Source organism: Mya arenaria, chromosome 3 (assembly GCF_026914265.1).
Source record: "Mya arenaria isolate MELC-2E11 chromosome 3, ASM2691426v1".
Classification (NCBI taxonomy): Eukaryota; Metazoa; Mollusca; class Bivalvia; order Myida; family Myidae; genus Mya; species Mya arenaria.
The window spans coordinates 78,319,303-78,346,357 of NC_069124.1; the positions used below are offsets into that span (position 1 = coordinate 78,319,303).

A 27,055-nucleotide genomic window follows, 5' to 3' on the forward strand; every position below is an offset into this window, starting at 1 on the left:
GTGTGCGCGGGACTGCTTTTGGGGTACCAAACTTAAAAGTAAACAAAAAGAAACCGTTATGTCCACAGATTTATTTAATTTAATTTTGAAAGATGGCATTAAACTTACACGGCTAATGTTAAAAGCGGGAGACGCGGTGGTTGAAAACCTGTCGTCCCTATCAAGTCCAAGGGTCACCATTATAGACCCTTCCAAGCGTCACCATAAAGACGCACCGTATTGTACACTTAAAACACCATCAGCAGATAGACCCTGGTAACAGCGGTACTAAACTGCCTAGGCGTATTAAATATTTTACGTATTGACTAAATTAAATCGCCACCGCGCCAATTGAATCTGCGCGAAGCAAAGATTCACCGCCAAAAAATAAAATAATACGAAACGACAAGAATTGATAGCCAATAATTAACTCCTTATTTATTATTATTATTTTTTTTTTTTTTTTTTTTTTTTTGGAGGGCGATTTACAAAAAGTCCCGTGCACGCCATGAATTAATGAAGAACAGTTCGCCCAGCTGCGAACACCATTTGATTTATTCCAGAATGTAGCGACCTGAGCTCTACTCCAAAAATATCACCATATTAAGTATGTATACCTCCTGGGGCCACACCACACGGCCCTGAACTGGGCTAGCCTTGTTATTGGGGGTAAACTGTTTGGCCACTGGTAGTAAAACACTCGAGGCCAGCCGAGATGTCATTCAGGAAAAGACTGTTACCTAATTCGGAAAGATGTACCCCATCAGAAAACAGACGAGAAGCGCCTAGCTTTATGTCACTATACTTGATGTACCTGCCCCCCATGTTCAAAACAAGACTTGCTGCAAAGCTATTTATTCATTTTCTTGCCTGGTCCATGGCATAAATTTGAACTATGGCGCCATGACATTCTAGGCAATAGCTGAGACCAAATAATAATAATAGTGCCGGGCATGTTCAGATGGATGAATTTAACTATAGCCCGGATCAAATTACATATTTGAACGGATTTTGTTTCACCGATATCATTTGCTCCACAGTGAATCAATATAAAATTTGGGGGATACCTTATCTTAACAAAGTCCTGAGTTTGCTCCGGCACTTTGTTACCCCAAGACCACTGTAGCCTTGCCACCATATTTCTAGGTTTTGAAACCCCAAATTTGAACCCCGGGACTCTTGCGGCTAGCCAAGAACGCCTGTTTGATTATTGATGAACCAAACATCCAAACTGAAATAAATTGAAAACATAATTGCATTCATGAGTGACCCTGGTGCACAGCGGCCAACGAGCATGTTTATAGTATTCTAGGAACGGAAACCATATTCGGGCGTATGTAGGTGCGGACAGAGTCAGAGCGCCACCTACCGGCGAGCTTAATTTCATCCAAAGGAACCCCTTTTAGGGCTGCGGAAGTTGCAGCCCCAATTCGAAACTATGGAGCTAAAGCAGGCGTAATTGAGGCTAAGTGCAAGAGAGATTTTTAAGCACTGCCGAGAATTGGTACCTGGTGACTGGGGAGCCATTGAAATGACACAATAGGGGGCCCTCGAATTTTGGACGAATACTTAGATATTTGGTAATTGCTGTCACGGGGCAAATTGGACCACTAGAAGCCTGTAGTTTGATCCACTGTGACGCCCCATACTGGTCTTTTTTGAAAAGCGTAGCCTTATTTGAGCAACATCCTTACAAACAGAGACGTCGGCCGCCTAAATTATTTTGTCTGGTGAATTTCCCTTTGTGACGGTAAGTTCCCCGACCGTAAAAACCAGAAAAGGCGACGATATAGCCAGTGGAGAAAAGTGTTTGTTCATAAGCATTTCTACAAATAACTGGAAGTACACCTAACACGGAACATAGAATCTGAGGCGTGATAGGTAAGCGAGGGTCCTTGCGGATGCACTGCCTTTTCATACCGTTTAGTAACTTTAAAACAATAAAACTGGACGTTGGATCGAATACGCCTAAGAGTTTGCATTGGTAACTAATGGAAGCTGTGTATAAGCGGGCCGTGTTGTGGGAACGGCTCTGTAATGATAAAAAAGAAATGAACAGAACTATGTGGTCTACGGGAGGGGGCCAGTCTTCCATAAGCTGATGCGCACACCGGAACTGTGAGAATGCACTAATGCCTTGCGTGTATGACAATCTTGTATTTATGGAACTGGAGACATTTAACAATCTATCAGCTTCGTCGAGTAAATCACTGACAAGAACGCCTGGGGGATTGGATCTGGGCATTGGTTCGCCTCTGGCGCCGCTTGCCGGAACTTGTCCCAGCGCTTACGAGAAATAGAATCACATATTACATTAAGTTTGGTGATATGTGGCGAGCTTTGAACGTGATGTTGTTTGATAGTATACACAATATAAGAGGCCTGAGGAGGTGCATTACTGGTTTCGATTTAGCCGTTTGCTTATTAAGAATATGCACCAGTCCAAGATTGTCTGACCACATGACAAGTTTTTTATTCGCAATGTGTTCACTCCATAAATAAACAGCCAATAAGACCGGGACTAGCTCTAGGAAAGCCAAATCTTTTAACAAATGTGTGTTTTTCCATGACGCGGGCCATTGAAAGAAAGCCATCGACCTCGCATGTAGCAGGCTGCGCCTAAGCCTACTGCCCCTGCGCTATCAGTCCACCATTGCAAAGATTCACTCGAATGCCAAATTGATTCTGGGATTCTGACCTTACCATTAAATTTGAGAGGAATTTGAGCCATAGCAATAGATCTTCCTTTAATGCGACTGTTAGACGGATATAAAAGCGTTTTCTTTAACATTGGACATTGCGTCGTAAAACCGGCGGATAAAGGCACGCGCACCACGCACTGCCTGAGAGGCAAAATTTAATTTCCCTGCCAAGGACTGTAATTCCCGAACTTTTTTCTTTCTAAGCATCGAGTTTATTGTTATTATTAAATCATCCACCTTTTCCCGGGGAATACATATTGTCATAGTGGAGGAATCTATTAATAGGCCAAGAAATACTAAACAAGTTGTTGGCCCTACAGATTTTTCTTCGGCAATAGGACGCCGAGCGTATTACAAATCAAATGAAAATTACCCAAGAGTTCCGTGCAATGGTTAGAATTGGCAGGTCCAGCTAAAATAAGTCATCCAAATAGTGATCAATTGTGTTTAAGCCAAAGCATCGGATACCGCCCAATGTAAAAATGTTGAAAAATTTCGAATAAAGAAGGGGCGTAGCTGCAGCCGAAACATAAACATTTGTCGTAGTAATAGTTGTCCCCGAGTTTCATACAAAGCAAGTGGAAGTCGGCTGGATGAATTATCATTTATCTAAATGCTGATTTTAAGTCACGCTTTGCCATCAATGCCCCTTCCCCAAGATTTAATATCATGTCCGCTACGGTGTCAAACGAAATATATTTAACCGAACAAAGACTATGGCCAATCCCATCGTTCACCTTTTTACCCTCGGGGTAAGACAAGTGTGTTATTAAACGGAATCCTCCACTAGACGTGGCAACAACGTCTATTGGGGAAGTCAGAAAACTAGCTAAAGGCGGTTCCTTGAAAGGACCGGCCATACGGGATAATGAAATTTCTTTGTTTATTATGAGTTTTAGCCGTCAATAAGTTTTTACATTCCATTTCTAACCTTGGTCCGGTATAATTCAGCATAAATCCTTCTGTAAACCCATCTAAAAGCATTTTAGCAACAGACTTATTTGGATACCGATCCAAGAGTTTTTAAGCTCTGGAAGGACCATTGGGGAACTTCTCAGGTCCCACAGGGCGGCAACCTGACGCGGATGTTGTACTACCGGAAGGACGGGTGACGGACGGACAGAGCCTATAGGGATGCGAATTGAAGCATTTTAGACACACATGGGCAAATCTGCATCTAGGTCGGAAGCAAGTTGCTGTGTTAAAGTCATAACATTGCCTCACTAGTTGGTTGGGGGCACCATTATCGAAATTGGGAGATGACGAGATGAAAAGAAGCCACAATTCTTGGTCTACTTTCGCCCCAAAACGGGCGGGATTCATGGCTTGACGATACCAAAACTGCTCGTCGTATTTCAACCAACCATATTTACTTCTTTTAAATGCTGTTCTTATTAAACTGGCATATTTTAGAAGATCCTGAGTTTTTCGGGATGGCCCGCCAAGTAAACACTAGAGTAAATCAAGAATGCATCAGTCCAAACTTCGATAGAGTTAATTTTGCGCTTAGAGGTAGGCTTAATTGCAAATTCGCCAGAAGGGGTCAATACAATGTGATTGGTAGGCGAATCATTCAGTTCAGGAGTAAAAGCTGACCAAGGTCAACAAACTGACTAGCAATAATTTTGGACTTCGTAATTACATTTACCGATATACCAAGTGATGCGGATAACATAGGCACAGGACTAAAAAACATGTCAAAATTACCGGTTTGTGGCACTGAACTCGGTTGCTGACCATTAAACCCTAACCCTATTGGCGACTCTGCTTGGTCGGGTGCCGCGAGTAGGGGTTGCTCCGCTGCCGGTGCTGATACTACATGTACTTGACCGGGTGCCGCGAGTAGTGGCGGCTCCTCTTCCGGTACTGTGCTTGGATGGCTTGTAGTGCCGTAGACCGGGAAATTGGTGACAGGCGCCGCTAGCACGGGTTTTGCTCGGCCCCGCGACTTCCTCAATGCTGCCACAGATTGGGCTGCCGCTGGGTACGGGCGCGTGCCGCTGGCCTCATGGCTTCCAGGATAGGCCCGTTTCCGCAAATGCACACGATGTATGAAAAGAAACGAGAAATAATTGATCTTAAACCCAGTTGAGGAGAAACTGGTATGTGACAAAAAAAATAACAGACCCAAGCAATCATTTAAATATTGACTATGATGGCCATGGTGAGGCACGATGCGAAAATAGGGACCTATCTAAATCTGTTGATATCCCCGAATACAAACCTAAATTGCGCTCAATCAGCTCTAAATAATGAAATATAAGGTGTTTAAACAAGTGATGGGACAATAATTTTAAAACACAGAGGCGATAAAGCCGTTATAAAATTAAAAACAAATTTGAGAAAAAATGTACGGGCTACCTTCACAAAAGTGTTAGAAGAAAAGGGGAAGTAACCAGGTAAACGCTGACGTCATCGGATAGATTCTATAGTGATAGACTGTGTTTAAACAAGTGATGAGACAATTATTTTAAAACACAGAGGCGATAAAGCCGTTATAAAATTAAAAACAAATTTGAGAAAAAATGTACGGGCTACCTTCTCGAAAGTTTTAGAAGAAAAGGGGAAGTAACCAGGTAAACGCTGACGTCATCGGATAGATTCTATAGTGATAGACTGGTTACGGTAGTATAAACTTGTATGGTAAAAGGAACTGTGCGCCGCGATAACGCTGGTTACATTAAGCTGTAACCAAAATTATGGTTAAATCACTTGTTGAATCTAATTTTCGTGAAATTTAAACATTTAATGAAATAAAAACCAAGCCATCTGAAGAAGGGAGGAAAAATATTTGAATATTGGGTTGCGATTCGTATTGATTTATAAGGAACTCATTTCTAGTTCACGCCCGATTTACACTCTGATTATCCACATTTCAAAGATTCGATAATAATAACAAGCTACTGAAAAGCATTTAGGGAATATAAGTGTAGTGTATGCTATTCAAAATTTTGTTTTTCTCAAACTTAGCGACTGGTGTATAATTAAACTCAGTACGAATATTAACATGACTAGATTCCCACGCATTACATCCATTACAATAATATGACTGAACTCGATCCTATCGGCATTCTGTTAAAATACTCCCGAAGTGGACGAGTTTAGAAAGAAGCGAAACAGGAGCAATTACTTAGTATCTTTTATCTGAATTATCCTACATCATGCAGAAAAATAAATATATTCGGAAATATTTATTATATTTGACCTAGATATTCTTGGTCGTTGTAACCGTAGCGTTACGGTGACATTGAAACCCGGTGCGTGGCATTATAACCTGGGAAATATAACCAATGTACTGATCTCGTAGTGGTCATACCTATCATTTAACGTTAGTGTTTAAAAAAAAAAACCATAAGAGTTCGAAATTATTTCAAATACAGTAGATAATGTTAGCCCACATTTACATTTTACACATACTTTTTTAAAAAGTTTGTGCTCGATAAATTTCTTGGGCAATTTTTACATGTTTCGAAGTACATTTTTCACAATGTTTTTGTTTTGGTGTATTTTTTATTTATTTTATTTTCTCTATGAAATGTTCTATGAAAGGTCACACATATATACAAATCTCAATAATTAAGCGTTATTATTGGTGGCCGATTTTCGATAACATTTGTTATAGCATTAATAAATACATAAATAAACGTTTTACAAAAAACACGTCTAGAAGGTTATTTGATCCGTAAGTTTGAACGAAAGAAATGTGGCCTAGGCAATATCACATTGATTCGATGATTAGCACCATGATTTCAAAACCTACCAACCCACTAAGAAAGAAACAAACAAAAAATAGTATTCACGTTACAATAACTTTCACTGATAGCAAATTTCAGTTATGAAAATAGTTTAACATGGTATACATTGACAGGTCCATACATATCGAAAATTGATTTTTAGAAAATGACATCGCCGACCAGCCTTCCAATAAGCTTATTAGCTCAAACGTTTTATTCGAAAGTTATACTAAGCCCCGTCAGCAAAGCATACCCACCAGCCCCTGAAGGTCTGTACATTTTTGAATTTCAAACTCAGAGCTCGATTTTCGCAGCTAACTCGATATTTGCATCCATCATTAAATACACTCTACCACTAAGTCACACGAATATCAATCTCTGAGCTGACTTTGTGTTCAATATTGAATTTCGATATTCGAATTCTTCGAGCGTACTCTACGCACCTCAAACATAATTACGTACGGTTACGCATAAGTCAAACTGAGAACATAATCTACGAAAACAACGGATAAGTTTGTTATCATGTTCCATTGATATTGGTTAAAGAGATTAGTAATCTCGTCTAAGTACAGAATCTGTAGGACAAATACATGTATATCTGAAAAAAGCACAACCTATTTTGAAAGCATGTACGCTTTCATAAACACTTCACAACACCATTAAGATCATGTTTACATGAAGATAAACATTGTATATCATAACATTATAATTTTACAGGCGATATGGCTAAAATAGAAATAAGAGCGTTGATTAAGCTGTAAAAGACAAAATAGGTTAACGTTGATGGTACAAAGAAGAGTTATGGTACAGTTCACGTTGAAACGTTTTTGCCATTCACACCGTCGTGTTCTTAATATATTTTGGCGAAGACAAGTATAGACTGTCAGTTTTCCTGTGCGCGTCGAGTTTGACGGAATACTCATCATGTATGTATTGGAAACGTTAAATAACCTCTATATTAACTGCATGATATATTTTGATTAGGCCACTATGTGCGACATGCATACAGCAATAAAGCTATTGGAGCATGAACTAATTTATTTTGATCACTTCATTTAAATAGTTTAATAGTTTAACTGACAGCCAGTGATAAATGTTATTTTTGGTACAGGTTATTCTTTAAATATATGAGGAGTCTTAAATCGAATCCGGCGACAAAAATAACTTACGAAACTGCTTTGGCTCATTATTATAGCTATTTCAAAATTACCATCTAAAACTCACAGACTACTGTTTCCGATATGAAGGAGATCATTTTAAGAATATTTTTGAAAAAAAAAACACTTTTCAATTCGAATACTATCATTTTTGTGGGTAATATTTAATAGATAAAGAATGTGTATAGTTTTGCGGTTGAATTCGATGTACATACTTATTGATACGTTTATAAATTTTTCATTGTTTTGTTTTTAAATCAACACATAATTGAATATGATCACCGACTTAAGGCAGTACATGCGTTCTTTTTGCACCTATATTTATTATTGTATTTTTTGGAACTAAGCAAATTCGCTGATAGTTTGATTATTGAGAAATATATTTTAATAAGCGTAATATACTGAGCTGGGCGTTTTGAATACATTTTTATCAAGCAGAAAGAGAACCATGATTTCGTTATGTCAAAAAACTTTTTAACATCTAGATGTCAAGTGAACACGTGTAATATGTATTGTTAGTCGAGTAGAACTTTAATTTGAATTAATTTGCATAAAACTTCAATTTTCTGTATGGTTTAAAAAGGAAAACCTATTCCACGAATATGGAAACCATCATAACAACCACTACGTGTTAATTTCTGGGGACATATAGCCCATAGCGTTTCATAAAACATATTACATACAAATAAGAATTTCGGCGGAATTTAGCAATATCATAATGTTTTTGGGTTTGTATTTTGATTGAGGTGAATTGCACTTACGTAAGAACAAAGCCGTGAGGTGTAAATCTGGTGGGATTTAAATATGTTCAAGATACCTAATTCAACCTGTTACTTATTGTTTTATAACTGTTAATACACAAATGAACTTGCCAAAGCCGAGCAGGGCCCATTAAAAATGATAAAAGAATTAGCTATTATAGAGTATGCCATATCTAATTACTCCAAAAAACATAAATAACTATAAGAGTAACAGGTGTTGCATAGTAAGAGGTGTAAAACATAGAACATTTTAATCTCTATTTTCCTAATAGATGGGCAATACTCACGAAATGATTATGCAATGTTACTTTAATTGCTCTTTGTTTGTGCTAAAAACAGGCAGACAGACAGTTCATTTCCAAGTTGTATAAAGTACATCGTCAACAACACATACAACATATAGTAGGACATATGTCACAGTGTATGTTCATAGAAACAAACAAATATATACAAGCAAATATCAAAACAAGACAAAACAACAACATTGTAGAACAGTTCGGCATATTATATGTTTAAGAATATATATCAAAAGTGAACTTGTTCCATTAAATTACGCCCTGATACTAATACAAGTTTCAACCTTTCCTTAAGAGACTCCTTCCCAAATAAACATAGATTTATCAAAACAATTTTATTTTTGGATTGTAATAATTGTAATTTTATGCACATCGAACATAGAACGAAATAAAAGTTGTTAATGTTATATTTTTGCAATGTCGTTTAAATAAGGTCAAAGACAAATAAAGTGAAACCCTTCTTCCATATCAATGAAGTTACACAACAGACAATATCCTTGGTTGCGAGCTATGTTATATCTGGCGTATCTACAAGTTTAAACACGAAGTGGATGTACAGACATTCGTAATCTACAAAAGTAAGAAATAGCAAGACATCTAAATAAGTTCTTGAAATTTCTATAAACATTGTGCTTTTCTCTGACGTGCCATACCAATCTTGCCTAAACTAAAGTGTATTTTACATTACAGTTACGATCACTTATTTCAATCATACATAGCTTGCTGATATATTGTTTTGATAATATCATATCAGACGAAACAACCTTGAACCATATAGAGGGTAACTGCCTTTCCCCCCATGTACACTTGCATTGTAGGTATTAGTATTCACTCTCAATATTTTTTAAGAACTTTTAAGTGGATACGTTCTAACTCTTTGGATGTGTTGTATCCCCATACTTCTGCTGCATAAAGGTTCAAGATAAAGCCAATAAATACATCAAATAACCGACACATAAGTTTGGGGGTTTTATCATGATTATCAGTATTTACTTCTATGCCCTTAAATATAATAATTTAATAAAATATTCAATGGATTTGAAATTCTTCATGCGATTAGCCTACAATGGCCATTTTATCAGCAAAAAATAACAATATAAAGACAATACTATCCATGTGTAAACCTAAGTAAGCATCATTTTGCAAATACAACTCAATGTCTTACATGAATAAAAAACAATAAGAGGGACTTGACTTCCCCTTGACACAAACCAACAGCATAACTAAATAAATAGATGTCTCTATCCTGACATAAATCAAGTGAAATATAAACATTAAATGAAGATGGTGTGACAAGGGGCAATCTCAAGTCTTACATAATTACTGAAGAATTAAAATGAAGCATGGAATATGAATGATAACCATATTTTGGTACGTGTTGCTGTCACACTACTGTACTCACTACACCACGAGTCCGCCACTAAAACAACTGATATTGCATTCAACTTATATTACTATATTAGGGATTATATTGCTTTGCTTTAAGGCGGTGTCATAAACAATACCATACATCATTTTTTTAACAAGACCGAGTTGTCCCTTGATATATCGGAACAACATTTCTTAAAATTCAAATTCAAATTTGGACGGAAATTGCGAATTTATGCACATGCATGCTTCATGAATTACAAGACAAAAACGCTCACTGTATACACTGTCGATCTACATTTAACAGTTTGCGTTACCATGGCGGCAAATTTATGGATGTCACGAATTATTCTATTATTAGTATTTGTCGTGAAAACCTTTTCTGTTAACGATTGTTTTAATATAATTTAATTAGCTGACCGCGCTTCACATCGTAACATGCCTTTCTGGTATAAATAGGTTGTTTACATTAAACATTTTTATGTGAATTTCTTTTTAGTACATGTGAATGTCTTTGATACAATAGCTATTATAACATCCGTACAAATACATGGGCATAAGTATAACGTGTTTTATTGTTCAAGTTGACTTTTCTTGTCAATATGCATAGAAAACACCAAAAATGCACCATTTTAGACTAAATTTAGCCATATCCTCCCTTGCCATTTGCTCTGTTTTGGGGCTCCTTGGGTATGTTTCGCCCTCCTCCCCCTTATTTTCGTCATATCTAACGTCAAACATGGTCCCACATATATCGTCGCAGTGAAATAATTTAGCCGTACAAAGCCCATGGCTTCAAGTGCTTCTATGTGCGTTTTTAGAGTTGATTATCACCTTTATTACAGTTAGCACATTCAATAAGTCACCCAAAACTTAAATGTAACATATCCATTTTAACTTATAATTAACTGTAAAGGATGGTTATGCTAGTTTTGACTGGTCTGTATTTGATGTTGGCGAAAACTGAGCCGCTCTCAGGGTCTGAGCGTGGATTTAAACAGTGTCGCGGTTAAAATATTAGAACGAAGAAAGGCGCCCGGTCCACACTGATTGTTAAATACTTTCACCTCAATTTCCATTCCTTAAATGAACTGTCTTTCGGCAATTGCGAATATATATTATTTTACAATCTTTAAAATGTTTGTTTTTTAATAAAATATTAAAATACCATTGCTATTTCCACGAGCATTCCCATGCTCAACTTTTCTATATAAATTATGAGAAACCTAACCATTTAACATTGCTTTTATAACTAGTCCAGAATTTTAACAGAACGAATGACATGGTATGAAATAATATTGAGAAAATCTGCATTACGCAGCTTAGAAGCAGTAAGTCCCTCAACATTCCAGAAAAGACGGAAACATTAACCTATTCCCTCAAGGCCACTCCATCTTTGTGGAGCGTATCATACGCGATCCGGGTTTTCACCCCTTGACTCTGCGCTTTCTTCATTTTAGCACGTGCTTTCGGGGCTTCGGATAACCCATTTAAACTTGTGTCAATCAGTTCCTTTTGCTATTTTCGTACCATATAATAATGTTTAAATGACCTCAATAGACCGCTTCCTGTCCGGGGTCGGCTCGCTCGGGCAGCGATTGACACGCTCTGACTGGATCAATTCATCGATTCCTTGGCAACCTTCATGGCCACCATCCCGTACACCTTATCTTCCACCTTGGCCAGGCTCCTATCTGTCAATCACTCCCCACATGCTACACAGTTCTTTCTTAAAATTCCCAATTCTCTGATCAAACTCATCAAATGTGCCTAGTTTCTTTTCAACTGCCCCTTAATACTTCTGCTAATTTTAAGTTAAGCCAGTGGATGAGGTAGCATTCTCCTTACAGACTACTCTAGTATCCCAAGAAACAGTTATCTTTTTGACAATAAAAAAACTAGATTTTCTGATATAAATATCTCTGTGTTGTAGGCGGTTGTTCTCGCTGCTGGTCTGTGTGCAGTTTGTATCGATGTGCCGGGCGTTCACTACCATGCCTACCATGAATGTCTGGGGAATGGGCAACGGCAACCAGTTCATGCCATGGGGCCAGTATGACTTCCTCGCCCCGGCCTTGCCCAATTTAACACCCAGTCCAGTAGTTACAACAAAGGAACCCTTGACACCCGTGTCATCCGCAGCACCCGTGGTGTATGAGACAAAGGCACCCAAACCACAAGACTTCAGTGATCGTTTACAAGCTCTTCTGATGCAGACTGCCGACATAGCAAAACATCCGAATGCTAACGTGACAAATTTAACAAAAACGATTGTGTCGGTTCTGTTAGCTGGGAAGCGAAAGCAGGAAACAGTCACGGCACAGACACCACTGGTCACTACGACTGAAGCTGTAACAACAACGCCAGCCACAACATCAACTACAACCGCCACAACCACCACCACCGCCCTACCAGTAACAACAACTACCAAGAAGCCACTTTTGGAGATGACCCTTGCCGAGCTCCTCATGGCAGCCTCAAAGGGAAAGAGTACGAACATCGCCGCGGCAGTATGTATTGAAATGTTACTTTAATGAATGCTCGACGTTCATTCCTGGAGTTTAATGTTTGTCTGAAACAACTTCATAATTTTAACGTCCATTAATACTGACCGTAGTTTTCTTGTTAAAGATTTGATGCCACACCAGATGCCTATAAAGTATTCGATTAATATTCGCACTGTTCTCATGAAACAGATGACCAACTGCCTTTTCGAATGTTTGCTATTTTAGGATTGAGTTGTCTTTTAACAAATAATGTTCTTAGATAGACTGTATATTTTTCGCAGAAAATACGGTTTCGTGTTAATTAAGACCGACGATGTAAAAGACACGAGAATTCATTTCTGTCAGGCAATCGAACGCAAACATGCACATATGTGGAAAATACAAATGCTGTTCAGCAATCACTACATCAATTAAGTTCTTCCCCACATCAGCCATATGAACATCGGATGGTCATCTTTAATCTTGTGTCAAATCCGACTACGGATAATTCAAAATACGATAGATTTGGTTGCATTTTATCTTACATGCTAATGAACGTATGTATGTTTGCATAACATGTCTGCTACGCTAATAGTTCCATGTTTAGAATAATAATCGTATACATTCTTCTATACCTCATGAAGATATTAAAACCACTTCAGTGTGATATAGGTTTATGGCGACATAAAAAGACAGTTATCCTGCCAACCTGAGTCATAACATTTTGATAAAAGACTTCTTAATATGTTTTGGACATATTTATAGTGGTTTAAAGACTTTCTCGTCAAAAACATGACAAAAAAGACATTTTCATCACATACTTTGATATGGTTTGTTATGTTAAGATTGAATATATTCATTTTTATTTAAGTGATTATACTGCCATACAAAACTATATTGGACAATTGTTATAACTGACTTCTACATCTATACTCTTTCAAATCTAGGTCAGCTGTGTAGAAATTAAATAAAAATAGTACCACTAAAACTTGGAACCAATATTATACTCATACTAAAATCAAACAAAACAGAAAACAAATTTGTTAAAATTACAAAAAGTTTTATAGAAAGGAAGCATATTTTATTCATCACCTAGGGAATCCATTCGCATCTATTTTTTTCGTTAAAAACTTGACAACTAGGGACGTGTCAGTTGCCCATTCATGTCTTCAATGGAAACTCTTAGTTGTCCTTACATAGCTCCATTGGAAAGTTAGATAATGTTTTGTCTGAAATTGATTGCCTATATCAAAAACAGTTCGCATAATATTGCAAAGGCGACCCTCTACCAATTCTGTAAATGCTTTGCTTTGAGGAACAAATATTCACGTGGGGTCGTATTACAGAAGTTGAACAGGCAACACTTCATCTTAAAAGATATGCCAGATCTAGCAATGGAATGCTATTAATATGTTTATATAAAGGAAACTATGAAACGCTATTATACTCAGCACAAAATAATTTTGTAAAATTATAGCGATTAAAACTATGGTAAAGTCTTTAGTTTACAACGAGCTACTCAGACTAACTATCAGAAATGTGACATAATGCATGCTTCTGAACTGCGTACATTTTAAAAACGCAACCACCAAATGTGGCTCTCATATGTTGAGCGTGTAATCCAATGACTTTCGTACTAAATGACAGTCATATTGTATCAACGTGCCTGAAAGATAAATGTTTATGCAAACCACTTGTATCCCATTACCCTCCGGAATATATTAGCGTCAGCAATCTCGTTGTTCGAGAAAAAAAAATAGAAAATAAAGCTTTCAGTGAATAGTTATCATGCATGCATGAAATGAATGAAACAGTCCATAACTCGCCAAACCATCAGTTCATAACATCAAAACTGGCTCCATGTGTCACGATGGAAACCGTTGAATGGCGGTAGAATTAAGCAATGCGCAGCTTGAAAATAAAAATAGGACATATTGTGTGGCAATTGTGTGTCACGATTGTGTTACCAATGGTACATGCTTAGCTAGATTATTAGCTGGGCGATATTTTAATGCCTTTGAAATGAGTTAAAGACCTAGATTACGGCTTTTATGATCCCTATCATCCCTTAATCCGGGATATTTAATGTGTTTATTATTGACCCCTGTTGTGATGGCCCATATCTTATGCGGTCAAGTATTGTGTAGATACTTCCGCTTTGAACACATAATTGGCAATTCGCAAATAAACAATACAAAGAAAATGTGGCATCCTGCTGTGACACCAGGGCAATAAGCAAGGAATTAACATGACACACATGGCATAAATTATTTCCATTACCTTATAATTTACTCGGAATTGCTTCAAGAAAAAATCAGTCTATGTCTATAAATTGTACCATCTTCACCTACTTTGAACAACGAATACAATTATTTTGGCAATTGCATGTTTTCCCTTGACAAATGGATAGTTATTATAAATAATAACATTATCGTTCACCAGAGTGATGATGATACGCGTAACACAGTTAGATAATAATTACTATCAGTTTCTTATTTACAAACGACGATAATAGCTTAAAAAACATATGATTGTATCCCAATTGAAAGGAAGCCTCGTTCCTAAAATGCAGCGCTGTCTATATTTTCAGTTACTCAAACATTCGAAGCCAAAGAACAAGCGACGCGGATGTATGTTCCAGGGTAAAATGTACATGCCGCTCACAGAGATTGAGCGTGGTCAGTCGGGCAGCTGGTGCTTCGGCTCGTACTGCAACCACGAGAGCGACATTGTCCACTGGGATGACCACAACTGCACCAGCGCCACTAAGACCCCCAAACCCTTAATGGGCGTGGAGACGGCGGCTACAACCTTTATAACCAACCCTCCTACCAAGCCCACCACCCCTGCCACAACCACCTCAGTGATCTCTGGTATGGATCCCGTACTTTTGGACCAATTATACCGGCAGTTCTTAGCTGAATCGACTGGGACTGGCAGCGCAACTGCAAGCAGCAGCTCCCAGAATATCAACAGTCAAGGCGTCCCTGACCAAATGACCGCTTTGCTGATGCAACAAATTGGTTCTGGGGCCAGCGTGACCAGTGGGGCTAGTTTGAACGCCCCCATTGGAGCTCATGGTAATGTTGATCCGGTGGTGATGGCTATGATGCAGCAGGCCGTAAAAGGATCACCTGGGTTAAGTGGTTCAAGTGGCGCTGGAATAGGAGCAAGACCTAGTACCGATGGTTGTGTTCACCAGGGTCGGTGGCACGCACCTGGAACGGACATAGAGAGCCATAGGGACTATGGACACTGCTATGGATTTTATTGTGATTTCAATTCTCAGGTCAAATATTGGAGTGACCGGTGTGCTCAGACTGAGGCGCCGCCAACACAAAATTTCCAAGAGCTTCGGCGTCAACTCCAGCAGTTGGACTTATTGAAGAAATAAACTTTGTCATTTTTAATTTAATGATATCATGTTTGTCTGTGTGGGTAATTTCAAAGACTGAAGCTCATTATAATATACAGCACGGATTTTTCATTTATTCTTACTGGAGCCAAGTCATCAAAAACCCTTTGAACGGTTGATCCTAAGAGTAATTTTCGATGGTGCCGATCTGCTATTAGAACTTTTCCGGGTTACACTAATGAACCTAGGGTCGGACTTAGACCACAGATGTCCGGTCGTTTTTTATAAAATGTCAAGATGGTCATCTCTTAGCGAACGCAAATAATTATAGATGTACTTTTTGGGGACATGCAATAATAATCGTATATACTCCTACTGTTCTTCATACGGTAATATATATTATAATTACATTTTTTTGTTTGATTCAATCGTGACTTGTGTAAAATGGAACTTTCTGTTCAAATATTTGCGCATTTTCTTATTTCGTTTGGAATTGGGAAAGGGAACTGAGGTTTTACCATGATGTTTAAAATCTTTAGCAAACCGTTCTAAATCCTGTCAATGAGTATAAGCCTTTATACAGCTATCGCTACGTTTTCCGATAACTGTGGTTATAAAGAATGAAGTAAAACATTTTCTATCCGTTAAAATAACAATAAAGACAAAGTGCAACGAACTCCAAATATTAAGTGTACAATCGTGCTAAAATCAGATACCCAGTATTCGATTTAAGAAAAGAAGCGAACGTCATGTTATGAGTTTTAATATATTCTTACATAAACAGCGTTTTTGTTGATTTCTTGGTGCATTTTTATCCTTGTGTTCGTCTCTTTGCTATAAAATAAATATGATAGTATGTAAACAGTATTGTTATTATTCATACAAATGCGTTAAGGTTTGAGTCTGTGTGTTCATTCAGTCCTTTACCATAGTTGTCGTCATGCATGACGGTCTGTGTCACATAATTAAGGCATGAATTTTGCAAATTTCTTATCACTTTCTTTGACATTGAAATGAAACTTTTTTGTTGAAAGAATGCAGATGCTAGAATGTTTGACAGGATGAGGATTGGTTGCAGGTGCTCGAAAGTTTTACAAGATTAGGAATAGTTCCAGGTACTCAAACGTTAAGCAAGACGACAAATGGTTGCAGGTGCTCGAACGTTAAGCAAGATGATGAAAGTTTGCAGGTGCACAAACACAAACGTTAAGCAAGATGATGAAAGTTTGTAGGTGCACAATCACAAACGTTTAGCAAGATGATGAAAGTTTGCAGGTGCACAATCACAAACGTTTAGCAAGATGATGAAAGTTTGCAGGTGCACAATCACAAACGTTTAGCAAGATGATGAAAGTTTGCAGGTGCACAAACACAAACGTTTAGCAAGATGATGAAAGTTTGCAGGTGCACAAACACAAACGTTTAGCAAGATGATGAAAGTTTGCAGGTGCACAAACACAAACGTTTAGCAAGATGATGAAAGTTTGCAGGTGCACAAACACAAACGTTTAGCAAGATTATGAAAGTTTGCAGGTGCACAAACACAAACGTTTAGCAAGATGATGAAAGTTTGCAGGTGCTCAAACACAAACGTTTAGCAAGATTATGAAAGTTTGCAGGTGCTCAAACACAAACGTTTAGCAAGATTATGACAGTTTGCAGGTGCTCAAACACAAACGTTTAGCAGGACTATGAAAGTTTGCAGGTGCATAAACGTTAAGCAAGATGATGAAAGTTTGCAGGTACTCGAACGTTAAGCAAGAAGATGAAAGTTTGCAGGTGCAAACGTTAAGCAAGATAATGAAAGTTTGCAGGCACAACGTAAGCAAGATAATGAAAGTTTGCAGGTGCACAAACGGTAAGCAAGATAATGAAAGTTTGCAGGTGCACAAACGTAAGCAAGATAATGAAAATTTGCAGGTGCACAAACGTTAAGCAAGATAATGAAAGTTTGCAGGTGCACAAACGGTAAGCAAGTTAATGAAAGTTTGCAGGTGCACAAACGGTAAGCAAGATGATGAAAGTTTGCAGGTATTCAAACGGTAAGCAATATGATGAAGGTTCGCATGTGCACAAACGGTAAGCAAGATGATGAAAGTTTGCAGGTGCACAAACGTTTAGCAAGATGATGAAAGTTTGCAGGTTCACAAACGTTTAGCAAGATGATAAATGGTCGCAGGTTCACAAACGTTTAGCAAGATGATGAAATTTGCAGGTGCACAAACGTTAAGCAAGATGAGGAATGGTCGCAGGTTCACAAACGTTTAGCAAGATGAGGAATGATCGCAGGTTCACAAACGTTTAGCAAGATGAGGAATGGTCGCAGGTGCACAAACGTTTAGCAAGATGATGAAAGTTTGCAGGTGCACAAACGTTTAGCAAGAAGAGGAATGATCGCAGGTTCGCAAACGTTTAGCAAGATGATGAAAGTTTGCAGGTGCACAAACGTTTAGCAAGATGCAGAATGGTCGCAAGAACACAATTTGATGTTTCAGATTATCTGTTTATCATCAAAGCGTCTGTGCGTTTGTAATTTTAACGCCTTTTGGCCAAAAATGCCATTGTTGGAAGATTTACAACGGCACCTGGTATCAAACGGCATTTTAAGCATCAAATGGTGCAGTTCTTCACATTTTTGTGTACATTTAAAGTTCTCGCAGTGAGATTTTCATCAATTTTATACATTTGACTAATCGTAGAAACTCAAACGACTCAATTAAAAAAGGCGAAAATTGTGAATACCTGAAAATGGCATATTTTGATCATCCAGACAAAAAAAAGCATTTAATAGTTTTAGTTTGCCAGAAATAGTGAAATGCAAAAGCATTACTTGCCAAAAACAGACACTTTTTAAACAATGCAGTTTGATCCCTTTAAAATTTAAATTCATATTTTGACAAAACCAAAAGAACACAGTTTGATACAATTGGCTACCGATGATTATGTAGAGTTTAATCACACATGTACATACATTTCCTATTATTAATATTAAGTTATTAACCATCTCAGAATACGAAACAATAATGCAAATGACAATATTGTGTTTTTACTTGCTCTACCATCAAATATCAAACATTAGTGACATGAAACCATTAATATAAGAAGGAAAACAAAGATAAAAACAAATGAGGTTATAGTAGTTTAGAGGAAAGCTTATTAGGGGAGAAAAGAGCTAATGGGACTGAAGTCTTTAGATGTGTATAACATAGTTGGGGACACCCCTGACAACATTGATCAAGTTTTAAATCAATACCATAAGCAGGTATTAAAGGCCTATAACTGAACGTACTTTTCATGAGTTGTACGCCTTGATTGTTCGATATCATATAGGTAACTTTATGAGAGATACTGGTTAAGTCCTCCTTTATCAGTGCTTAGTGGGGGCTGAAAAGTATACGAGTTGTGTTCATTCTTGGACTTATTGTCCTAATCCTACATTCACTTAAGATTTTTAAACGATCAAGCGTGATCCGCAAAATGAACAAATAAAGGCATCGCATCTAAATGTGTATGCAAATGCTTTGTTATAAATAGTCGGTTGTTAGTGGTTTATTTGACATGGAATATATAATTATTTAAATGTTGTCATACAATATTTGTATGGACATAATCACATGAATGACACTTCACACAGGTGTTTCCAATAAAAAGCTGACCTACAAATGTTGACAAGTATAATTAATTCGTCTTGGGTGTTTGCGGTTTTGTGTGGTTTTCTGTTCATTAAATTTACGTATTTCGATTCTGACGAATGCACTAAAAATAGTTTCGTAGTCTGTTTTACCACGAATGTTTACTTGTTGGTAGTAAAAGGTAGCATCTACGAGTATACCTGGCGTTTGCATTTTTGTGTGGGCCAGTGACACTCGAAGATATTTCTAATTGAATGTTCATTATTTTTACGTTGACCGAGGCTGACGAAGTACACTCGCTCTATTTCCAAGTTTTCTGTAGATCGACAAAATGTAAATTATAAGTATAATACTTATACTTGGAGGGCAAGAAAACCTTATGTTTGAGGTTACCTTTTCGTGCTTCTGAAATATATACAGCATCGTGGTCCATTGACACACAAACGCTCGTTGAAAGCGTAAACCATTTTAAGACACTTAATCTTCATTAAAACGTGTGGCGTAATAAGCGGTAATGATGAGCCTGAATCCATCACTGTCCCTGCTGACAGGTTAGCGGTAATGATGAGCCTGAATCCATCACTGTCCCTGCTGACAGGTTAGCGGTAATGATGAGCCTGAATCCATCACTGTCCCTGCTGACAGATTAGCGGTAATGATGAGCCTGAATCCATCACTGTCCCTTCTGACAGATTAGCGGTAATGATCTATCACTGTCCTTCTGACAGGTTGTCCCGAGACAAGATTAATGGCCCCATCACTGATTACGTGTTTGGAATTAGGTCTATTGCAATTTTAAAGTTCTCACAGGGCTTCCAGGTTCTTGTCGTATATAAGTGCAAGTTAAAAACTGTACTCTCATGTTTTAACTCAGTTTATCATTTGTCATTGCATCAATAAAACAATGTAGATAAAATAAATAAAAACAGTGTTATTTAACACTTCCAACATCTGTAAAGACCCTTTCACAATACATGACATACTACTTTTTATGCAAAATAAATGCTTTGTTACAAAATATATGTGTAGAAAATAGAAAGGTAACATTAAGATTTCAACCAGTGACCTGCTCCTTATGCTTGCTGTGGAGGTATGGAAACCATATGGTTTTAACTTTTAAGTGACAAGTCGACAACCTTAAATGGAACATGATCGTTTGCCGAGGATTTTTAGAAAACTATTGGATAATTCAATCATGTGGCGGTGTGCCTTTTTTATTAACCAAATATATTCATATCATAAGTCATCTGGTTAAGTGGAATTTGACTGACATCAGACTATTAGTCACAGTTGTTTATTAGTGACTGTGGCTTATTTGTTAGTGTATGGTAATGTTTGGTATAAATCAACAGGCGTCAGTTATTAATGTTTCTATTGCTGTGGTTCATTTTATTAAAAATAAAAAATAAAAAAAATACCAATCTTTATATTTATGTTACTGAACTCCTGGAAACCTTGACTTAAGTTTGGCAGAAAGTGTCCATTTTTAAAGAGATTTGGATATAGCGGTATTGAAATGAAACTGCAGGCACATCCGATGCCAAAAGCAAACCCGGCACTCTTGATGTAGGGCAAGTTGATTAAATTATATAAATATTTAAATTTGTTTTACCATCAACCAGGGACGTAGCTCCTTATTGACAGAATCAAGCATAGACAAAATATAGAAAGCATGCCCACATATAAATCGAGCTACACATAATTGTTAGCCAAAGTACGCCCATGTAAACAAGTATATGCATGTACAAAAAGTTCAAAAAACAGTACAGAAGCAAAATAGTAGGGCATATGTTCTAACAACAGTATGTAGCTATCCCCAGGTGCTGTAAATTAATTAACTAATTGGCGGTGACGAGTTTATTTGCACAAAGCCCAAAGATACCTGTATCAAAGACATCAAAAATAAGAAATTATGTATTAAGAACTACATAAAATCACAAGGTGCAGAGACAGTAAACAATAAAAATTATTTTAATATATTGATAATTAGGAATATACAAAACACATAGAAGAAGAAAGAAGAAGAAAGTTTATTCAAGAAAATCATTTTAAGTCACATTACATATTTGAAATAGGCCAACATGACCTGTGATAGAATTCATACAATATAATGACTTACATATGTATGAACACTCTCTATAATGTTTTAAACGTATTCAAGGAATGGCAACCTACATGACCTTTAATATGTCTTTGAAATCTTACCTTTAAAGATCATTTATCGACATTAAACAATAGCATAGCTTCGTTTATGGTTGATTTACACGTACTGCAAAGTAATTTAGGCAGTTGAGTATTTTTATTTCCCATAACTGACAATGTATTTGCCATTAGCGATGTTAATGAGTGTTGACTACTTTACATCATGTGAATGCGACCAAACCTGTCACAATGCCGGTCATACACGCATGTCAAAAGTAATTTGCTTGGTGTAATTCTCGGCTTACGCTATAGTAGTTTAGTTCGTGATAGAAATGAGGAAAGCTTAATCAAAGTTATTCCATATAAATAGCCTTCATCAGAGTCTTTTGGCGAATTCTGTGATGTCCAAAAATTGTTAAAGGTACCCTTAACATGCTTAAGCCGCAAGGTTCATTTTGTGGATAAATAAAACTATGCAAATTTATTTCACCAGTACAACAGTAATTTCAGCCAGAGGAATATCCATTTTGTATATACAGAGACAAGCCAACATCACAATCACGACGACCTGGTATGGAGACAAAAGGTTACAGCGTCACAATACAACACTAACTACTTACACATATACATGTAAATGCATTAAAATATCTTATTTGATAGCATGTTTGGTTTACCGTCATTGAACCAACTGCGGAACTAACCTAGCTGTTGTCGAAATGTCACCCTAACACTTGAACCAAGATTTACCAACAAAATGATGATACGGCAACAAGCCAAGACATAAACAAGTACCATGAAACATTTAAACATATTGTACAAGATAAAATATAAGTCAATCTCACGTGTGTACAAATAAATAAAAGACACAACTGCACCACGGAAATGTCGACAGCTCATTTTCTTTGCACCACCAATAAGTGGTGGAGCTGGCGTTTAGTAGGCGTGAACATTTCATTATATTAATCCAAAAACGTAACCGATTGAAACCTTTCTGGCCCAAATGACATCCTATATATTGCCTTATTAATTTTCCGATGATTAGTATCAGATAATACGAGGGCTCTTGCCATTATGCGCTAACATTATAACGTTGTAAGCTTACATAGTGGTCAAGTGTTCATCCACATCAGTCCGGATAAACCTGAATAATTCGCACGAGTTGGAACCAAGGGCAGATGACTCTGACGATGATGATTTTTTGTACAGGGGCAATATAATAATTTGGGGAGTAAAATGCATAAATTGGATATAGATGTGCTTTACCAGTGACACAACTTTCCCAACGACCTTCGTATTATAGTGTTCAAGAAATAAATACATGTACATGTAATGCACTTTATTGTATAAACAGTTTTGATATCGTACTATCAGTCAATCAATATGCAATTTTAACCGGACATTTCGATTTAAGTAAAAATGAAAGTCTCTTTTAAATGAGTTCCTTAGTGCTTCTCGAATCCAAATGTAGCATAATTACAACAAAATTCATACACACAGTCTCTCGATCATTTCTACGTGATATCCATTTTTGGTGAAGGTGGCGTGGCCACTGTGTTTTGACACATGTCTTGCCAGGTTCTGACGGTAGAGTTCCAGTCACAATATGCACCGAAACAGTATGGTCCTCGCTTCCTGTTAAATATGTCAACACCGGGGTTAAAATACTGCCCTTTGTAGAAACAACCGATCCTATTGATAATGGGTTCCATAGTAGGCTTAGAATTAGCAATGATAGGAAGCGGGGTCGTAAGCGGTATAGGAGGTTTTCTAAATGGCGTCTTTTGGCCCTTTCCGTCGAGGAAAGGACACTCGTAGTTGTCCCAATGCTGCACGACCCCCATACGGTCACAGTACGAGCCGTAACACCAATCGAACGAGCGCCCCGCTGTGATAATGGAACCAGCCGCAAACCAGCGACCATCATGAAAACACTGCGCCACGTGTTCTCCAGCTGAAGTTGGAGCTACCCCTGCAGACGGGGACGGCGCAGTTGAAGAAAACACTGGAATAATGACTCCAAGCAGAAGGAAAATCCTGGTAAAAGATGGGTAAAATGAGGATACATCATCAGTATACTTTAGATAGTGTCTATCGAAATATCAAATTTTACCACCATCATCACCACCACCACCACAACAACAACAATCACAACGACAATAACCATTAGTCGAGAAGCGGTAACAAGAAACATTGATAGCTCTAGATCGCTACCATGAGTAAAAGTTATATATCTTGGTTTGAACAAAGATTGAGTCATTATGAGATTGTTTGAGCAAAAACGTTTAATTTACTAAGGCGAGTTATGTCGTATAGCTGCCTTTTATGATTCGTATATCGTATATTTGTGGAGTTGCCATTGCCTCTCCGACTTGATTCATTCGTCTATATTCAATTGATGAGAACATGAAGAACGTTAGCTTTCTAGTTTATTTGGTTTGAATAACTTCTTTCTTCATGGCCTTCAAGTAGATAATTGCTCCAATTTGGCTTTACGTTTAAAGTGTCTTGAAATGTTTGGACAACTGTGACTTTGAGTACTCATAGACTAAATTAAACGCGAAGTTAACTGGGTGGCCGTTCCAAGGCGATGACCCCTACAATAGTTAGTACAAACACAAATGAATAAATGTGTGGTCTGTCTGTGGTATCAGTTGTGTGTTTCTCGTTCAGTGTCTGTTAGGCGCTAGCTTTGTGCCTTACAACATGGTCTGTGTTAAATGTTAGTGTCCTGGGAATGTCCCTATAGTCTCCCTTGTATTGTAACAATTTGTTAGAGAAGTTTTTTTTCAAAATGCTTCTATTTGGCAGTCACCGTACTTGCTTTTAAAATTCGATTGTAAGGCTATAGTCTACTATATTAATGGTAAAATTTACATAGCTGTAGTTCAAAAATATGAAAGTATATCAAAAGGTCACAATCAAGATCATCCAGGGACAATATTGGAAAGTGTTTACAAATCCGATCATATGGTTTGCAATACTGTACACATTTTCAAAATTAAATTATGTAACTTAAGTAAAATAAGAAAGTAGTTCAAAATGTCAAGGTAAAATCATCCAATTAGACTGAATTGTGTTTGCAAATATTTTTACCCACACAAACGACTGAAATGCAAAATCTGTACAAGTCCAAATTTAAGTGCTGTAGCTGCTTTTAAGATCTCAACTAACTAGTATCTCCTATACCCTTCTAACATGAGCACGGCTCCACGTACAACCCGTTATCTCAACTAACTAGTATCTCCTATACCCTTCTAACATGAGCACGTCTTCACGTACAACCCGTTATCTCAACTAACTAGTATCTCCTATACCCTTCTAACATGAGCACGGCTCCACGTACAACGCGTTATCTCAACTAACTAGTATCTCCTATACCTTTCTAACATGAGCACAGCTCCACGAACAACCAGTTATCTCAACTAACTAGTATCTCCTATACCCTTCTAACATGAGCACGGCTTCACGAACAACCCGTTATCTCAACTAACTAGTATCTCCTATACCCTTCTAACATGAGCACGGCTCCACGAACAACCCGTTATCTCAACTAACTAGTATCTCCTATACCGTTCTAACATGAGCACGGCTTCACGTACAACCAGTTATCTCAACTAACTAGTATCTCCTATACCCTTCTAACATGAGCACGGCTTCACGAACAACCCGTTATCTCAACTAACTAGTATCTCCTATACCCTTCTAACATGAGCACGGCTCCACGAACAACCCGTTATCTCAACTAACTAGTATCTCCTATACCGTTCTAACATGAGCACGGCTTCACGTACAACCCGTTATCTCAACTAACTAGTATCTCCTATACCTTTCTAACATGAGCACGGCTTCACGTACAACCCGTTATCTCAACTAACTAGTATCTCCTATACCGTTCTAACATGAGCACGGCTTCACGTACAACCCGTTATCTCAACTAACTAGTATCTCCTATACCCTTCTAACATGAGCACGGCTTCACGTACAACCAGTTATCTCAACTAACTAGTATCTCCTATACCCTTCTAACATGAGCACGGCTTCACGTACAACCCGTTATCTCAACTAACTAGTATCTCCTATACCTTTCTAACATGAGCACGGCTTCACGTACAACCCGTTATCTCAACTAACTAGTATCTCCTATACCCTTCTAACATGAGCACGGCTTCACGTACAACCCGTTATCTCAACTAACTAGTATCTCCTATACCCTTCTAACATGAGCACGGCTTCACGTACAACCCGTTATCTCAACTAACTAGTATCTCCTATACCCTTCTAACATGAGCACGGCTCCACGAACAACCCGTTATCTCAACTAACTAGTATCTCCTATACCCTTCTTACATGAGCACGGCTTCACGTACAACCCGTTATCTCAACTAACTAGTACCTCCTATACCCTTCTAACATGAGCACGGCTTCACGTACAACCCGTTATCTCAACTAAATAATATCTCCTATACTCTTCTAACATGAGCACAGCTTCACGTACAACCAGTTATCTCAACTAACTAGTATCTCCTATACCCTTCTAACATGAGCACGGCTCCACGTACAACCCGTTATCTCAACTAACTAGTATCTCCTATACCGTTCTAACATGAGCACGGCTTCACGTACAACCCGTTATCTCAACTAACTAGTATCTGCTATACCCTTCTTACATGAGCACGGCTTCACGTACAACCCGTTATCTCAACTAACTAGTATCTGCTATACCCTTCTTACATGAGCACGGCTTCACGAATAACCCGTTATCTCAACTAACTAGTATCTCCTATACCCTTCTAACATGAGCACGGCTTCACGAATAACCCGTTATTTCAACTAACTAGTATCTCCTATACCCTTCTAACATGAGCACGGCTTCACGTACAACCCGTTATCTCAACTAACTAGTATCTGCTATACCCTTCTTACATAAGCACGGCTTCACGTACAACCCGTTATCTCAACTAACTAGTATCTGCTATACCCTTCTTACATGAGCACGGCTCCACGAACAACCCGTTATCTCAACTAACTAGTATCTCCTATACCCTTCTAACATGAGCACGGCTTCACGTACAACCCGTTATCTCAACTAACTAGTATCTCCTATACCCTTCTAACATGAGCACGGCTCCACGTACAACCCGTTATCTCAACTAACTAGTATCTCCTATACCCTTCTAACATGAGCACGGCTCCACGTACAACCCGTTATCTCAACTAACTAGTATCTCCTATACCCTTCTAACATGAGCACGGCTTCACGTACAACCCGTTATCTCAACTAACTAGTATTCCTATACCCTTCTTACATGAGCACGGCTTCACGTACAACCCGTTATCTCAACTAACTAATATCTCCTATACCCTTCTAACATGAGCACGGCTTCACGTACAACCCGTTATCTCAACTAACTAGTATCTCCTATACCCTTCTAACATGAGCACG

General features: G+C 37.9%; 1 protein-coding gene across 1 annotated transcript; it reads left to right on the top strand.

Annotated features, from left to right (window-relative positions):
- Positions 1-7,080: 7,080 nt before the first annotated feature.
- LOC128227591 (mucin-5AC-like) lies at positions 7,081-16,679 on the top strand. Its single transcript, XM_052938277.1, has 3 exons — positions 7,081-7,341; positions 11,931-12,507; positions 15,074-16,679. Coding segments are annotated over exons 1-3 (1,383 nt in total). The 5' UTR covers positions 7,081-7,339; the 3' UTR covers positions 15,878-16,679.
- Positions 16,680-27,055: the final 10,376 nt, after the last annotated feature.